Genomic DNA, 15,607 nt, shown 5'->3' with positions numbered 1-15,607 from the left:
TCCATTAATACTTTACTAGTTTTTTATTAGTTTTTATTAGCATTCACTAGTATTAGTTGTTAAGCATAGTCTTTTGCTTTTATTAACACTTTACTGCATTTTCTAACAGTTCAGAGCATCAGCTGGTTGTATTTGCAAGCGCTCATTAGTAATCGTGTCATCCGTAATTAGTTTCCATTAATGTGCAAGCTATATGCGTACATTCATATTTATTCACTTGAAGAAATCTCATTAGCACTATCTCTTTAGTAAGGTTGGGTACATGATGATTACACATTTATTTGTACCCTTCTTAAAGTGAATCGCCACGTTTTAGGCTACGTTGTTGTTAGTACCTACGTTCAGTGCGGATTCATTTCATACCTTAATAACTGGTAGAGTTCTTTTTTTTTTTTTTTAGATACATAGCTCCAAATTCCCTGTATAGACATAAAGCTAAATGGCAAACCGCTGACTGCCTGCAGCCACCACTAGGGGGAGCTTAGAAGTTTGCTGCATACTGTTCCTACATTGATCTCAATAATAAAGCAGTAAGCAATCACATGTTTAAATATAGGGTCGGGATTCCTTTTAACCCCTTAACAACCAGAGTATATAGTGGTATCTTGGTTTTACAATGGCTGTTTAGGGGACTCCTTCAGAGGATTGCCAGTGCTACGCACTTTAAAAGCCCAGACTTTTGCTAATAGGCATCAGGTCACAGGACCAATAATGTTGTTCTCCAATCATTTGACCCCTTAGATGCCATGGTCAACAGTGACCTCTTACTTTGTCAGACTATTGATGACCTGCCACGCAATCACAGGGGCTGATGCTTAGCTATAGCAGCAGGGGACCTAACAAAAGACCCCATGTGTCATAAGCATATCCCTAAGAGCTCATGTACACGACTGTATTCGTTTTGCGGTCTGCAAATCGCAGTGCATGTCGCCATTTTTTTTTTTTTTATAATTGTCTTTTTATTAGAGAAAAAAGTACAATAGTAAAAGTGCATTTTTACAATTTTTCATGTAAACAATTAACTATCAGGAATTTTAAATGGATGAAATAACCGAAGTGAGAATACAAATACAGCTTCATATATCCAATCCTAACAAGCCATAATAGGCCCCAGAAACCGGGTAGATGAATCTCACTTTATAAAATGATAGTACACACTTATAAAGACGAAAAGGGAGAGTAAACGTGACAAGACACAAAAGGATAAACATACCAAGAGGGGGAAGAGAATATTAGTCACTCTTATCAAAGAAAGAGTCCCAAGGTTGCCAAATCCTTATTAAACTTATCTACTGTGTTATTAATAATTGCTGTCAAATACTCCATTCTTCTAATTTCCGCAATACTAGCAATCAGATCTAATTTAGTAGGTATGTCCTGTCTCTTCCAAAACTGGGCAATGAGGCGTTTTGTCGCTGACAATTCATGAAGTGCCAAGTGAAGCACTGGCTTCTTTAGGACCATTGGAAGCATGTTCAGTAAGAACATATAGGGGTCCAATGAAAACTTTACATTAAGAAGCTGCAATAAAAGGCTCTGGACTTCCTTCCACAATGGAAAGATGAATGAACAATCCCAAAAAATGTGGAATAAAGATCCCTGTCCTGAATCACACCTCCAACAAATACCAGAAACCGTAGGGTTCAAATGTCTAAGCATCTGGGGGGTATGATACCAAAACATTAATATCTTGTAGGAATTCTCTCTGTAGTCGCCATTTATTTTTTAACTCCACTAGCAATGTCCTATACTGGTCCACAAAATGAACAAGAATGTGGATTCAGATGTGGACCAAACATACGGTCTAGCATGTCTGCCATTATAACACTGACCATGAATTTTAAAGCATCATAAAAATCAAACAATGGCTGCTTCACAGCCTCTGTGGGGTAGGGGGGGGGGGAGACAATATATTATTAAAGTTAATTCTACTTATTTTTTATGATAAACAGCAAAAAAAATTGCAAAAAACAATGGCAAAATTGCTGTTTTTATCATGATCAATGGTGAACCGCACTGGAATAGTTTTTACATTAGGAAATTAAAGCATACATACGCCTTCAAACAACATTTTTTTGCTCTGGTTATTTTCATTCTGGGAAGTGTATTTTTTAAAGGCTATGTACACCTTCGGAGGCAATCTTTGTTTGTAATTGCATTTTACTAGTTTTTGGCAAAAAAAATATATTTTTTAGTTGGCCTTTATTATAGATATTGAGCTATTCTGTCACAAAGGGTTAACTGTTTTTCTAACTGTGTGACTGGTACTTTCACTTTGTGCAGTTCATCTAATAAGCCTTATCTCTAAACTACTGAGAGGTCATAAACACTTATTTAAACTACATATTTATCAGTAAGATAAAAACTGAGCTATAATGAGTGTTTATAATGTCAGAGCAGAGAAAAGGAGCCCGTCAGCTCCCCAAATGACAGAAAATCCACAGGCTGCTACTAGAGCATCTCAGCTCTGTACACAAAAAGGGCTCTATATTTTTAATAAGACCAACAGAAAAAATGATTGTTAGCTCAAATTAAATATAATGCAATAATAAAATGAAATGCCTTCAAAGGTGTACCTGTGTATATAGCCTTTAAATTGGAAAACATGAAACAGGAATCTGATGTAAGAAAAACTCCGCTAAGGCTTTTACACTAGCATTAAGACAGCGGGTTGTTCCGGCAGGGAGCAGCCTGCCGGAGATGTCTGGATCTGGAACCCGCCGGCCCCATAGATCTGACCACAACCCAGCAAACATATTTGCCAGATCTCTGCCGGTCCCAATTATAGTGAATGGGGTCGGATGGAGATGCGTCGCAATGCATGCAGGCTGTTCCCTGGCGAATCTCAAAATAGCAGTTTTAAACAAGTCTAAGCTGATGAGTGCATCTTCTGACAACAGGCTTGTCAATTGTTTCCAATGACAACCTACATTGTGCATGCCGCTGTAGAGAAAATACAGGTTATAACTCGGGATCAATGCAAGATAGGTAAATTAATGCATTTAGAACATTACTCATTATGTGTATAGTATCTGTATATAAGTTGTGTATACATATATGTTATATTTTCAGCGTGATTGGTACTTATTTTTAGCATTCTGTTACAGCGGCTTTCTAGGAGAATTTCCCGGGACTTAGCTTTTTTAGCATATAACACACCAACAGTCACGGGTTATAAGTTAATTCTCCAAAGAGATTTGCAAGTCACAGATCTGTGTATTTCCATCGCTGCCTCTGAATGGTTCTCAATGAAATGTTCTACACACAGGCTAGGTGTTGAACGGATTTTCTCTGATCTAAAGGAAGAATTCAGTCGGATTTGCAAGTTAACGAGAGAACAAAGCAGCCAGCTGAATATATTTCTGACGAAGAAGGAAATTGCCTCTGGTAATGGTATGATGTGTCTTACATTTTACTGTGAATGAAATGCATTATTCCAGCTCCGATGATGTAATTGTGACATTTTCCGACCCACTTCTCGCATTACATCCCGCTACACAGATTTCAGCTCCTGGTGTACAGATTTAAATGATCTAAAGATTATAGTTACAATTTTTTCTGTTGATAAATAAATAGATTGATAAGATAGCCAGGCAGACATATGATAGATAGATGTGTTCAGTGTTCTTCAGAACAGCGTTGATATGGGCAAACCTATTTTACAATCCTTGATGTAGTAATAAAACAGACACTTCACACTTACAAAATGTCACAAAATCTGATCCTCTTTCATTATAATAATCTAAATCACTCAGTCTCCTACTGTATTCTTGTTTTCTGTCAGGACACCAGAGTCTGCTCCCCCTGCACTATAATAACCTAAAAGATCACTAAAGTCTTCTCCTCCTCTATTATAGTAACCTGGTAGGATCATGGAGTCTGCTCCTCCAGCATTATACAGTAGCAACCTAACTGAGGACCTTGCCTGTTCCTCCTGTATTTCAGAAAAGTCTACTTCACCTGCATAAACTGCACAATAATTAACAGAGCAGCAAAGTCTTCTGCCCTTTGTATTTAAATTTGGTAGGACACCAGGCTATCTGTGGCTTAAAATGAGTGGGAAGTCATGACGCCCATTTCTGTACTTATCTCTAGGTTTTGAAATGAGTGGGACATTGTGACACCCATTACTGTACCTATGTTTGTGTTGTAAAATGAGCGGGAAGTCGTGACACCCATTACTGTACCTATCTCTATGTTTTACAATGAGTAGGCATTGTGTCCTAAAATGAGTGGGAAGTTGTGACACCCACTACTGTACTTATTTTAATGTCTATAAATAGGTAGGACATTGTGACACCCATTACTGTACTTATCTCTGTCTTGAAATGACTGGAAAGTTGTGGCACCCATTACTGTTCCTATTTCTGTGTCTTAAAATGAGTGGGATGTGACACCCCTTACTGTACATATGTCTGTGTCTTAAAGTGAGTTGGAGGTTGTGACACCCATTACTGTACCTATTTCTTTGTCTTTAAATGTATTTCTAGATAGGAGTCCAAAATCTCTTGAATAATTCACTACACGGTACCCTGGTAAATTATCATATATTATTCAGATATGGCACTATATTACCATATGTATTTATCCATCTATGTCACCCTAGGAAACTTTAAGAAGAGGCATATGAAGTGTTTCCTCCAAGTTGCATGCAGGTTTTATGACCTTCCTACTTCATTGTGCAGTGCCCCAGAATAGGGTCACTGTAAAAGGATAATCCGATGTCCTTTTAAATTAAGGAAAATATTCTGATTTACTGTTTCTGTACCAAATAGCATTGTATATAAAAATAAAAAAAATCGGGGTTAATGCCTGGACTCAACCCCTTTAGGTTGCTTAGGAGATGGACCTAAGTCTGCCCTGGGGTTAGTCAGCCCATAGAGATTCTGTGCTTGGCTGAGGAAGAGAGAGGACCTACATGTTCTTACTCCTCAGAGCTAGGCCCGATTCGTGGAGAACCTTCATCTCTGAGGCATTCACAACCATTGCTACACCAAAGTATTCCAGAGAGAGAAAAGAAACTAGAAGGTCCAGAATCTGCCATGCAGACAGGAGGTATTGTGCACGTTTACGGCAGAGAGAAAGAGACTTTGCTGCTGTGAGAAGGAACATTGCCAACACACCCTTCCATACTTTGAGGCAGCTTGTCCAGCTGTACCTTAATTCCGTACCGTTCAGCCTGGAAATTAGGGAAATGTTTATAAGAACCTAAGTTGCAAAGAGCTGGCTATGGTTACAACTTCCTGTCCTGTATGAAGCTCGGCTCTGAAGCACACATTGCTCTTCTACTTACGGAAATATTGGAGGAACATTCAAGAGAAAATGTAAATGTTAATATTTAGGTGGAGATGCACTTTAAATATATATCCCTATCTATGTATTCACTGTGTACAATATTTTACAGATGTTCTGTTGCAGTTTTCGATGCCCGTTCAATGCACTGATGAAGAAAATGAGGAAGCCCAGATACTACAGAAACCAATGGATAAAACGGTCAGATCACGGTTTGCATCGATTACTCCCCGAGGATTGGGACCAGATGATGAACTGAGCATCTCTGTGGAGTCCCTTTCAAACTTGAGCGTGAAGTTCCCACCGAGTCATGATGAAACTGATTTTTTGGAGAGCTCTCCTGGAAAGCTCCCGATTCTTTCTCCATTTTCAGAGCAGGAACCGAATCCCAACAGACAACTTCCTGACATCACGCTGAAGAATTTCAGCACAGCACGGTCAAGTCCGCCGTATTCACCTCGATCACCAAGGACTGCCTGCCACTTGGATAAGCATGCTGAACCAGGAACCAACTACAGAGGCACAACTGTGCCAACAGGGGAGGACAGTGGCCTCTTTTTGGCAGCCAATAGCCCAGCTGGTGATTGCAAAAACACTTTCCACCTTCCAGATCCTCCAGAGTTAGATAAATCTGCAGAGATCACCGAGAGGACAGTACGGGGACCTCAGCAGGTAACTGAAATCTCATATGAATTATACATGGTTTATTCCTTACTCTCTTTTATTCTCTGGCAAATATTAACAATTTACAATTACATCGATTATTTATTCACATGCGAACCTACAGATCTTTCGTATCGACATGTTGTGATGTAAGGGTTACAGATATTCCACTTTAACTATTCTGCAAATTTTGCTAAGGACTCCAATTTCTCACAATACAAATTCAACATAAATGTTGTGACGCTTGTTAGAGATTATCTGCCCACTTCTTGGACTGTGTAAAGGGCCCTTTAAGTGGGCAGACAGAATCTAAAGAGTAGGGTCCTCCACTCACGGATCCCCTCTATTAACCAGAGTGGACAGCTACTAAGAATGGCGCCTGCTCCGGGAAAGATGACCAAAGGGTGAGACCAGTACTGATTAAAAATCGTTTTGATCCTTTATTCGATAATTCAGCATTGCACAAACAAAAAAACACGGCACCTCGACTGTAGTCGCGTTTCGGACAAGTTACATGTCCTAATGGCTAAGGGCATGTAACTTGTCCGAAACGTGTCTACAGTCGAGGTGCCATGTTTTTTTGTTTGCGCAATGCTGTATTATCGAATAAAGGATTAAAAGGATTTTTAATCAGTACTGGTCTCACCCTTTGGTTGTTTCAAGCGGTCAGGAACCGGACCGGAACCGGGCTCGATTGTTACCTGGAAAGCAGGTGAGCTGGAGTCCACTACTTTGTCATTACATAGATGATCATTTATTTGTTTTGGGTGGGGGTTTCTTGTTTTAAAGTTTAAAGGGGTTATCTCATGAAGATCACCCCTATCCTGGCTTCATAGAAGGGGGTCCCACATCTATAAGCCAGAATGGACCTAGTGAGCCAGAATGGCTTCCATACCGGTGGACTTCAGCTGTCCTTGTACTACATGCACAATCATGCATATGAATGACTTCCAAGTAATACTATATTTTCCCTGCGTTGACTACTTCGAGCCTGGGTGACCACATCTTTCCCTGGCTCAATCAATTGGCGGTGTCGGGTTTGGGACCCAGGCAAATTATTGATCATCCCTCTTTAAAGACAACCCTTTAAAGAGCTGTTTTGTAAAATGCATATTCTATTTTGATTATAATTACTGAAAGGCTCGCCTCCCACCAGTCTTACAGAAACTTCAAGTGAATGGTGCAATTCACTGTATGACGGACTTTAATATAGATGTAAATTAAGCATTTGCCCTGGATTAAAGGGGTCATTCCATAATTAATGTAAAAAAAAATAATCAGACATCATATAGCAGATAATCTCATTGCTTTTGCTAGATTTATATCAACCTGGGGGGTGGGGGTGTCCTTTCAGCTTCACTTCAGGGAGGCTTGTCCTGTCTGCTGCAGCAGCTCTCTCCCTCATCAGGAGGTAGTTGAATGATGGAACTGAGCATGTGCGACCATCTCGGGGAGGTGGGCAGAGAAATAAGAAAAGTCCTATTAATTGTTTTCTCTACTTAACTATAATAAGCTACCCATGTGGTTTCTGAAAGAAAAAAAAACAGGAGGCAATGTGGCCCAGCTGTTTTTTAGCACCACCAACACTTGAAGAGACGAAAAGGGGCACATGTATTGTGACTCGTGACCGTCTCTCTTGCCTCATGGCTTACAGAAGAGCATTGCTGCCTGAGGTTAAAAAAAATAATAATTGGAAAAGCGAGATAAAATACTCGCTATATCTACAATCAAGATCTGTTTGCTTTTATTTTTGTTTTCCAGTTTTTCAGCTATGACCTGCAGTATTCCATTTCACCACAAGGTGGCAGTCTGCATTGTGTATTTTTCCCATACCAGAACATAAGAAACAGCTGGTATGTGATTACAAGTTGATAAGAAAAAGAAAAAAAACTTAAAAACAAAAAGAAAAAAATGGTGTTGAGCTGTCAAAAGGCACAGGGCAGAAGGTTAGATAATTGACTTTCGCACCGAGGTGAAGGGGGGATCTTAAGATGACTTTGGCTTGTGAGTTTTAGAATTGTTTATGAAAGAGAATCTGCTGGGGTTTTTTTTTCATCATTTTCCTCCTTTCTTTTATTTGCCACCACTGAACTGATGGCAAAAATAAATACTTTTCTATAAACCGTATTTTTAGCTTATAAATGGAGAATACATCCATGAACAATTATGCACAAAATTGGATCACAATATTTTCCCTGAGAAATAGATATGAATAGTAAGTGGGTGTTTTTAATAATATCATCTATTATCCTGTTTATTGTGGGTCAGTCCTGCAAACCCTACTGTGGTGCAAAAGAGGTGGGGTTTATTATGCTAATGTGCCATTGAGGGGTGGGGCTTAACATGTAGGGATTAAATTGCTAGCATATACTGTATACACTATATTTAATACTTTTCAGCCAAGTAAATTAGAATGCAACCTACACTTTATAAAGTTGCTCAACCATTAAAGGGATGGATCATCATGTACCGGACTAGACATTTTATAGTCTTAAAGGGGAACTCTTACCTCTCCTGACACGTCTGTTTCAGTAGCTACTTGCATCCCCTTTGTAATAGCAATTCTGCAGCATCTATTCTTATGACTCTATCATCATGACTCTACGCTGTCATTCCCCTATTATTTCTGTTGGAAGTTATGAATGAACTACTGGCAGTTTGCAGTAAAGGTCTAGATGGCTGTTTCCAACTGGGGGGTTGTCCTTGCACAGTCAGACACTAGCAGCAGTGATTGGATAGCATCAGATTGTGTGGGGACACACCCATCTGGACCTTCATCTTCATTGGAAACTGCTGGCAACTGGGGATGTTCGGGTTGTGGCTGAATTGAGTTATGGATTCTGTTATCACGGAATATAATAGAATTCTACGACGGAATACCAAACGCATCCAGGCGGTTTCCGCTATGCAGGAGTCGTGTATAACGGAAACCAGCCAGATCCATTATGCTGCCCATAGACTTTTATTATGATGGAATGCAAAACGGAATGCCTCTTAAAGGCATCCATCATAGAATCCCATTATATTTCATTATAACGGAATCCATAATGAAATTCAGCCACAACTCGAACCTGAACTTGAAAACTTTAAGTTCGCTCATCCTTACTGGCAACTCATTCATAATTTCTAGCAGGAATAATAACAGAATTGCACAACACAGAGTCATAACAATAGATGCTCCAGAATTGTTATTACATGGGAAATTTAAGTACCATAGTTACTTTAAAGAAGCACTCCCACAAAATTGTTATTCTCTGACCTGTTAGAAAGGTACATGATGTAAAATGTAATGAAGGTAATCTTCTTACCGGTGACTCTATTTGTGAGTTATAACCTCCATTCTGATCCTCAGCTGTGTCATGTGATCAACTCTGATCTTAAACTGACACAGGACAGGAAGTCAGTTATTTCTCCATTCATTCCTACGAGACCCACATGGAGGCTCCCATAAGAATACATAGGGAAACTAGCTTCCTGTCCACACATAAGATGCTGTGTTATCTGGAGAGTCAGATTGTTGGTCACATGACACAGCTGAGGATCAGTAGGGAGGTTATAACTCACAAATACAGTCACTGGTAAGAAGATTACCTTCACTACAGTTTACATCATGTACCTTTCTAGCAGGTCAGAGAATAAACTATTTTGTGGGAGTGCTTCTTTAAACAGACATGTCAAAGAGATGACAAATCCTCTTTAAGTTTCCCTGCAGCGCCACCACAGGACAAATGCAGAATTACACAGTTCCTTTAAAATCAATATAATATACTCACCAATATCATTTTAAAGACAGTCATAAAACTTGAAATAACATGGGAAATGTACCATGAATTTTTCTGGCAAACTCCTTTTTAGCCCTTTTGCCACAGATCTGCTGATTTCTGGTCACCTCTGAATTCAACTACAATGGCTGCCCACTTCTTAGGCTAGCCTTTGCATATCATGCTTTTGTACTCTGAGACACTCCCCCAACACCCCAGGTAAAATGAAGTATTACACAGCACCCAATAAAATCAGTACTATGCCCGGTCATGCTAGGTCCTCCACTATCACTATTCATAGCTATCATATAGACATAGATGGAGTAAGCTTAGGTTACTTTCTAGCTTAGGTTAGTTTCACACTAGTACCAAAGCAATGTGGCAGGCTGGACCGGCAGAGGACCCGGATAACCACCGTTCACCCATTGTCTACAATGGAACTGGTAGGGATCCAGTCTCTTCCCAACATTTAGTGGGATTCGGTCAGACAAAAACTGTTGCGCACTGGGGTGTAGCTATAAGGGGTACAGAGGTAGAAGTCGCTACCAAGACCAGGAGCCTGAGAGGGCCCAAAGACCCTTGTGCCACATAAGAAGACACCGATATTATAGAAAGTGCATGCAGGTTACACCTCTGGCTGGAGGGAAGGGGTTTAGTCAAGAATGTGGCATAGGGGGCAGGGGGGTACATAGAAATCATTGGGCCCCATAGCAAGAATCTGAATTGGGCCCCACTAAATCTGCCCACCACTGGCCCATCCCACTACCTTCCCTGGCTCCTCTCCTGCCATACCCTCAGCAGTGACAGCCGTGTAGGCATTAGGAGCAATGCGGGTGACGGGAGCGGGGTACGTATTAGGCTACTTTCACACTTGCGTTTCTATTTTCCGGTATTGAGATCCGTCATGGGGTCTAGATACCGGGAAAAAAACGCTTCCGTTTGGCCTCATTCATTGTCCGAGGGCACTGTCCACTATAAGCAGCACACAGGCACAGTTCATGGGGCGGGGGGCTATTGTGGCACTGGCACAATAGTATACCAGTGCCACCATAGCCCCCCTTGCCTTATGTCTGCTCTTCTCTGTGCCAACAGGCCCCCTTATGAACTGTGTGCTGCTTATAGTGAATACTGCCCTCATGAAATTGCTCAAGGTCTCTGCATGCACATTCTAATAGGTGTGCATGTTCTGGGTAATAGTCAGGTCAGCTAAGTTAGTTTTCCTTTGCATTAGTTTTTAGTACCTTGTACCTTGTCCATCAGTTTTCTGACTGAACTTACTGGGAGGACTGCAACTCTCAGCAAACCCTGAACTGCAGCCCACAACAACAGTCACAGCTTACAGACCATGGCTAGCTAAGTCAATAGCCCCCAACACAAGTAACATCAGGATACTGGGCAGCACACACCTCTCACCTACGCAACACACTCCACACGCGCCGCGCTCAAGGTTTCCTACTTTCGGGTCTACAAGTGCTACAGAATGAGACCAAAACAAGATCACCGATTGGACGAGTGGCCCAATGAGTCCCCTCCCCTTAGCCAATGAAAGTCTACATTAGAAACCCGCGGGCGGAGATTGGCTGCTGACTGCAAATATGGGGGTGGGGCGGTCATGCGCGTTGTGATTGGCGGAAAGGAACATGCGGGGGAAATAGAAAGTGACAACCAACCAAGCGTCGTGGTTGTCATAGCAACTTAACCAACTTGAGCGCGACACGATACCAGATCCTATAGAGGCTTATATAGGGGAGGGAGAATGAAGGGGCCCTCACACCTTACTACCTGAACAGAAGGAAAGCAGGGCCCGGGACAGAAGACAAGTGGGCCGCCTCAATGTCCCATATAACTAGTAGTAGGCAGTGATCATAGTACATAATACAGATGTAGGGGGCGAGGCCTTCCATGTGCAAGGGCCCTATAGCAGCTGCGTGATCTGCCTATATGGGTGGTACACCACTGATAGGGGAGAGGGGGGTGCAGTTTCAATTTTTGCCTCAGGCGGCACGAGGGCTATGTGCTTTCCTGCCCCACAAAGCACTGAGGGAAGGAGGAAGCCTAACCTGAACTCTTGCACCAGGGCCCATGCACCAGTAGTCCCTGGTTGCTCGCAACAATATTTTGTTCACCCAAATCCTGGCCTAAATGCCAGGGTGCGGCTGGATTCCTGCCGGATCCCACTACGATCTATGGGGCCTGGTGGTCAGGCAGCACTGTCCTCCTATACCGGATAAGGAGATCTCCACCAGACTGTTCCTCTGCTGAAACTAGCCTTAGCCAGGCTGTCTAGACCTGCTCCAGATTTAGCACTAGGGCTCAGACTGGATGATGAATTTGGTGTATGGCTAGACACTTTTGTCTCACGTTACTCCAACTACTGGTTGGATTACTTTGTGAGAGATATTTCCATCAAAATGGTGGCACTAAATGTTGCCTATTAGACCATACATCCCTTTCCCACTAAGTCACACCAGGCTAATAATTTCTCTAAACCCAGATGTACCAAATTACTTTGAATTGTGCCACATTTTGGTGCAATTCACCCCCAAATCTAGACATACTCACATCAGTAAATGTAGGCAATTGCGTTATTCTTTATTTAACAGTCTATGCTGTTTTGTGGAGGTCATTTGACCTTTACTGAATTTTTTGACCGCAACATTGTCTGCAGTGAATCATGGAAAATAAATGATGTTGACAAAAGCCTAAAAGGTCAACCAACATAAAAAGCATCATGACAGCTGAAAACACAATTGGGAACGGCACTCGTTGTCAGTCACAGGCAGATAATGGAGGTCCATGGAGTTCTTCAACATGTAGTCATCACGTTAACATGCTGCCAAGTAATTCCCTTCCCTAATCTCAATATGCTGTAATTGGTGTCTATAAAACATCCAGTTTGGACATCTGTACACGACTTCCTTCCACTCTTGAGGTTGACGTATTAGCATGGACATCTCAGGTTATGCTCAAGAGATTCCATATGGTCCATATGTTGTTGACCCAACCCAACAAGGAGAGCGAGCGCCGATATCAAACATAGCTATTTATAAAAATGAGCAATGCAGATTATTTCATTGTAAATTCTCCTAGGAAGACTTAGCAGCTCTGGTGGGCTGTGATACATTTCTTCACCATGGTGAAAACAATCATTAACTGTTACTTGTATCTTCTGGGAAAGGCATGGGAGATATCAGCATTTTCTTATAACTTTGCAAATTAAACTAAGTTGCCGTTGCACCTAAAGGCTCAGCTCTCTGCCACTTCTGCGCCCTCTCCACTTTGCTTAAAAGGAGCAGACAGTGAAAAGATCATCATTCCTGTCAATCAAAGTGGAGAAGGCACGGCAGTTGTAGAGAGCTGAACGCCCCCGTTGCTCCTAGAGGCTCATTTGCCTATAATAAAACATCATTCTTCTCAGCAATGTGGACACATATGAACATGGGACCAACACAGATGTCTTCAGCTGCCAAGCGCACATGTAGCAGGTCAGCCGGTGTCATAGGGACAAATCTGCGGACAGATGCCCTTTAACAATAGATCCCCCTCTATTGTCTCAGATTCTTTTTAGCCATAAACCCCCTTTAGTTTATTTTGCATAGTAATAAGGCCATCATTTATTGGCCAGAACAGAGAGCAGCTACACAGAACTTTTCTTGCCCTGGAGGACTCAACAGGTTCATGCACTACATGGTCCACTCATTGATTACAATGAGAACAGCGTAAAGCTCCTGTTACCCTACACTGGCGCTGTTAGCGCATCTACCACATTATCTTGTACTCCGTTATCACTGTATTGTCTGTGGTGTTACATAGGACTGCAGGTAACATCTACTACATTATCTGCACTGAGAGCTATCACTGTGTTATATGTGGTGTTACATAGGACTGCAGGTAGCATTTACTGCATGATCTGTATTTGGAGAGTTATCACTGTTATGAGGTGTTACGTAGGACTGCAGGTAACATCTACTACATTATCTGTACTCAGAGAGTTACCTCTGTGTGACCTGTGGTGTTACATAGGACTGCAGGTAACATCTAATACATTATATGCACTGAGAGCATTTACTGTGTTATCTGTGGTGTTACATAGGACTGCAGGTAACCTTTACTACATTATCAGTACTCAGAGAGCTATCACTGTGTTATCTGTGTTACATAGGTCTGCAGGTGACCTCTATGATGGGATACCCCTTTAAATGGTGGCTACACAGTATTGCAGGTTGTGGTTGCTACATGGGATTGTCCTCTTATTTACAGATTGTCCACTTTTCACTAAGGTGTTGATCAGCCACCTAACTGCTCTGCTCAGCAAAGGCTTTGAGGGAGCATTGCTTGGATATATTGATTACTTGGTATACGTGGTTCCCGTCACTATATTAGTGCATTTTCCTACTTGGTCTGTAATGCGGTGATGTAAATCTTTGGAATCATCCCAACGCCAATTTCACATAGATGTAATAGAGCAGCATTGTAGACCCTTGTCCCACCAGTGGTTCTACCGCCCCACAAGATAAATCCTCACATGGCTCCATGGTGACCTCGGTTTAGTAGTGCTGTAGAGGGGCAGGGTCTTGCTGCTGTGATACAGACCCTAAAATGCGATTATATTATGTCCTAGGATAGTTATAATTTATCTATGATTTCAATGGCAATGAAATCTCTGAAAAATGATCTTCATTGCTTACATGACTAGTAGAATAAATGATAGAAAAGCTTCGAGAACGAGTCTGCTTTAGATCCTAGGCATGAAAGTTCAGTATAATCTATTTAATTATAATACGTTTAGAGCAGAAACTTTCATGGCTGTCTATATCTAAAATCAAAAATTTAATTTTGTTGAAAATAAATTAAGACAACCATCATTTTGGGCAGGAATCTTTTTTATTTGCTTCGTATTTATAAAAAAAAATTGAAAAAACAAATTGTATTTTTTTCCAAAATTGTTCAGCAGTTCTGGGATGAGAAACAAAATGCCATTTGTACTGTAATAGAAAAAGATAAGCAGCACACTCAAAAAACTGTCGACTGCAATCCCTCTCAAGATCACGGACCAGGATCCAGCAACTTGAAAAAATTGAGAAAATAGGCAGCACTCCAATTAAAGTAAAGTCATTGCAGTGCTGCCTCTTTTCTCCATTTTTAAAATTTTTATTGAATACTAGATTTGTGCTATTTGTATTTTTTATTTTTTTTGCGGTGTATATTTTTATATTTTTTGTATTATCTTGTTTGGTGTACAATCAATAAAATATATATATATACCTTCTATATTTTTTTCTGTTTTAGCCCATTTGGAAGCCATCATCGCCTCATGACAGTGACCCATCAATTCCAGGGAGTGAGAAATGGGATCGGAATACTTCTTCCGTATGTGAATTTTGCCAAGCTGTTTTCCCACCATCGTCTGCATTAGGAGGAGATTTTCTAAGACATCTTAACTCACATTTTTATGGACAGTCTTAAAGATTTTTCACATGGAAGATCATCACGGTTGTCTATACTCTTAATCTCCATTTCCTCTTTTTGGAAACCATTTCCACTTAATGATTACTTGGGTGACAGGAGTTTATCTTGTTGGCCATGTTTGGGCTGTCCATTCCGAATATCTATTCTATAACCCCTAATAAATTGCATTATTTTAAATGCATTATCTGCATATACTGTAAGTTGTAGTAAATGAATTTCTAAGAGTTATCATGTAGCTTGAGTATGCAACTACTGGGCCATATGGTGAATTTGCTTTATTCTGTTTTATTGTGCATTTTTGTAGATAATTTTTTTTTAATATGGTTTCATTAGACATAAGGGGCACATTTATTAAGTATGGCCTAAGTACTGATACTTTGAGGCTGAGTTCACACATAGAGGTCTCGGCTAAAGGAATTTAA

The 15,607-nt window shown here is 40.8% G+C and overlaps 1 protein-coding gene across 11 annotated transcripts in view; it reads left to right on the top strand.

Moving 5' to 3' along the window:
• Nucleotides 1–15,366, top strand: part of TANK (TRAF family member associated NFKB activator) — an 85,537-nt gene extending 70,171 nt beyond the window's left edge. For 10 of the 11 annotated variants that reach the window (XM_044304181.1, XM_044304186.1, XM_044304182.1 and 7 more), the window contains 3 exons: nucleotides 3,269–3,393; nucleotides 5,405–5,964; nucleotides 15,006–15,366. In XM_044304181.1, coding sequence (XP_044160116.1) covers nucleotides 3,269–3,393; nucleotides 5,405–5,964; nucleotides 15,006–15,182 — 862 coding nt within the window. In that variant the 3' untranslated portion in view covers nucleotides 15,183–15,366. The remainder of the gene's footprint in view (nucleotides 1–3,268; nucleotides 3,394–5,404; nucleotides 5,965–15,005) is intronic. The other variant, XM_044304187.1, reaches the window with a different exon arrangement.
• Nucleotides 15,367–15,607: the final 241 nt, after the last annotated feature.

The sequence above is a fragment of the Bufo gargarizans genome, chromosome 8, assembly GCF_014858855.1.
Source record: "Bufo gargarizans isolate SCDJY-AF-19 chromosome 8, ASM1485885v1, whole genome shotgun sequence".
Taxonomy (NCBI): Eukaryota; Metazoa; Chordata; class Amphibia; order Anura; family Bufonidae; genus Bufo; species Bufo gargarizans.
The sequence above is the reverse complement of the archived record's forward strand: the minus strand, read 5'-3'. Positions and strand labels throughout refer to the sequence as shown.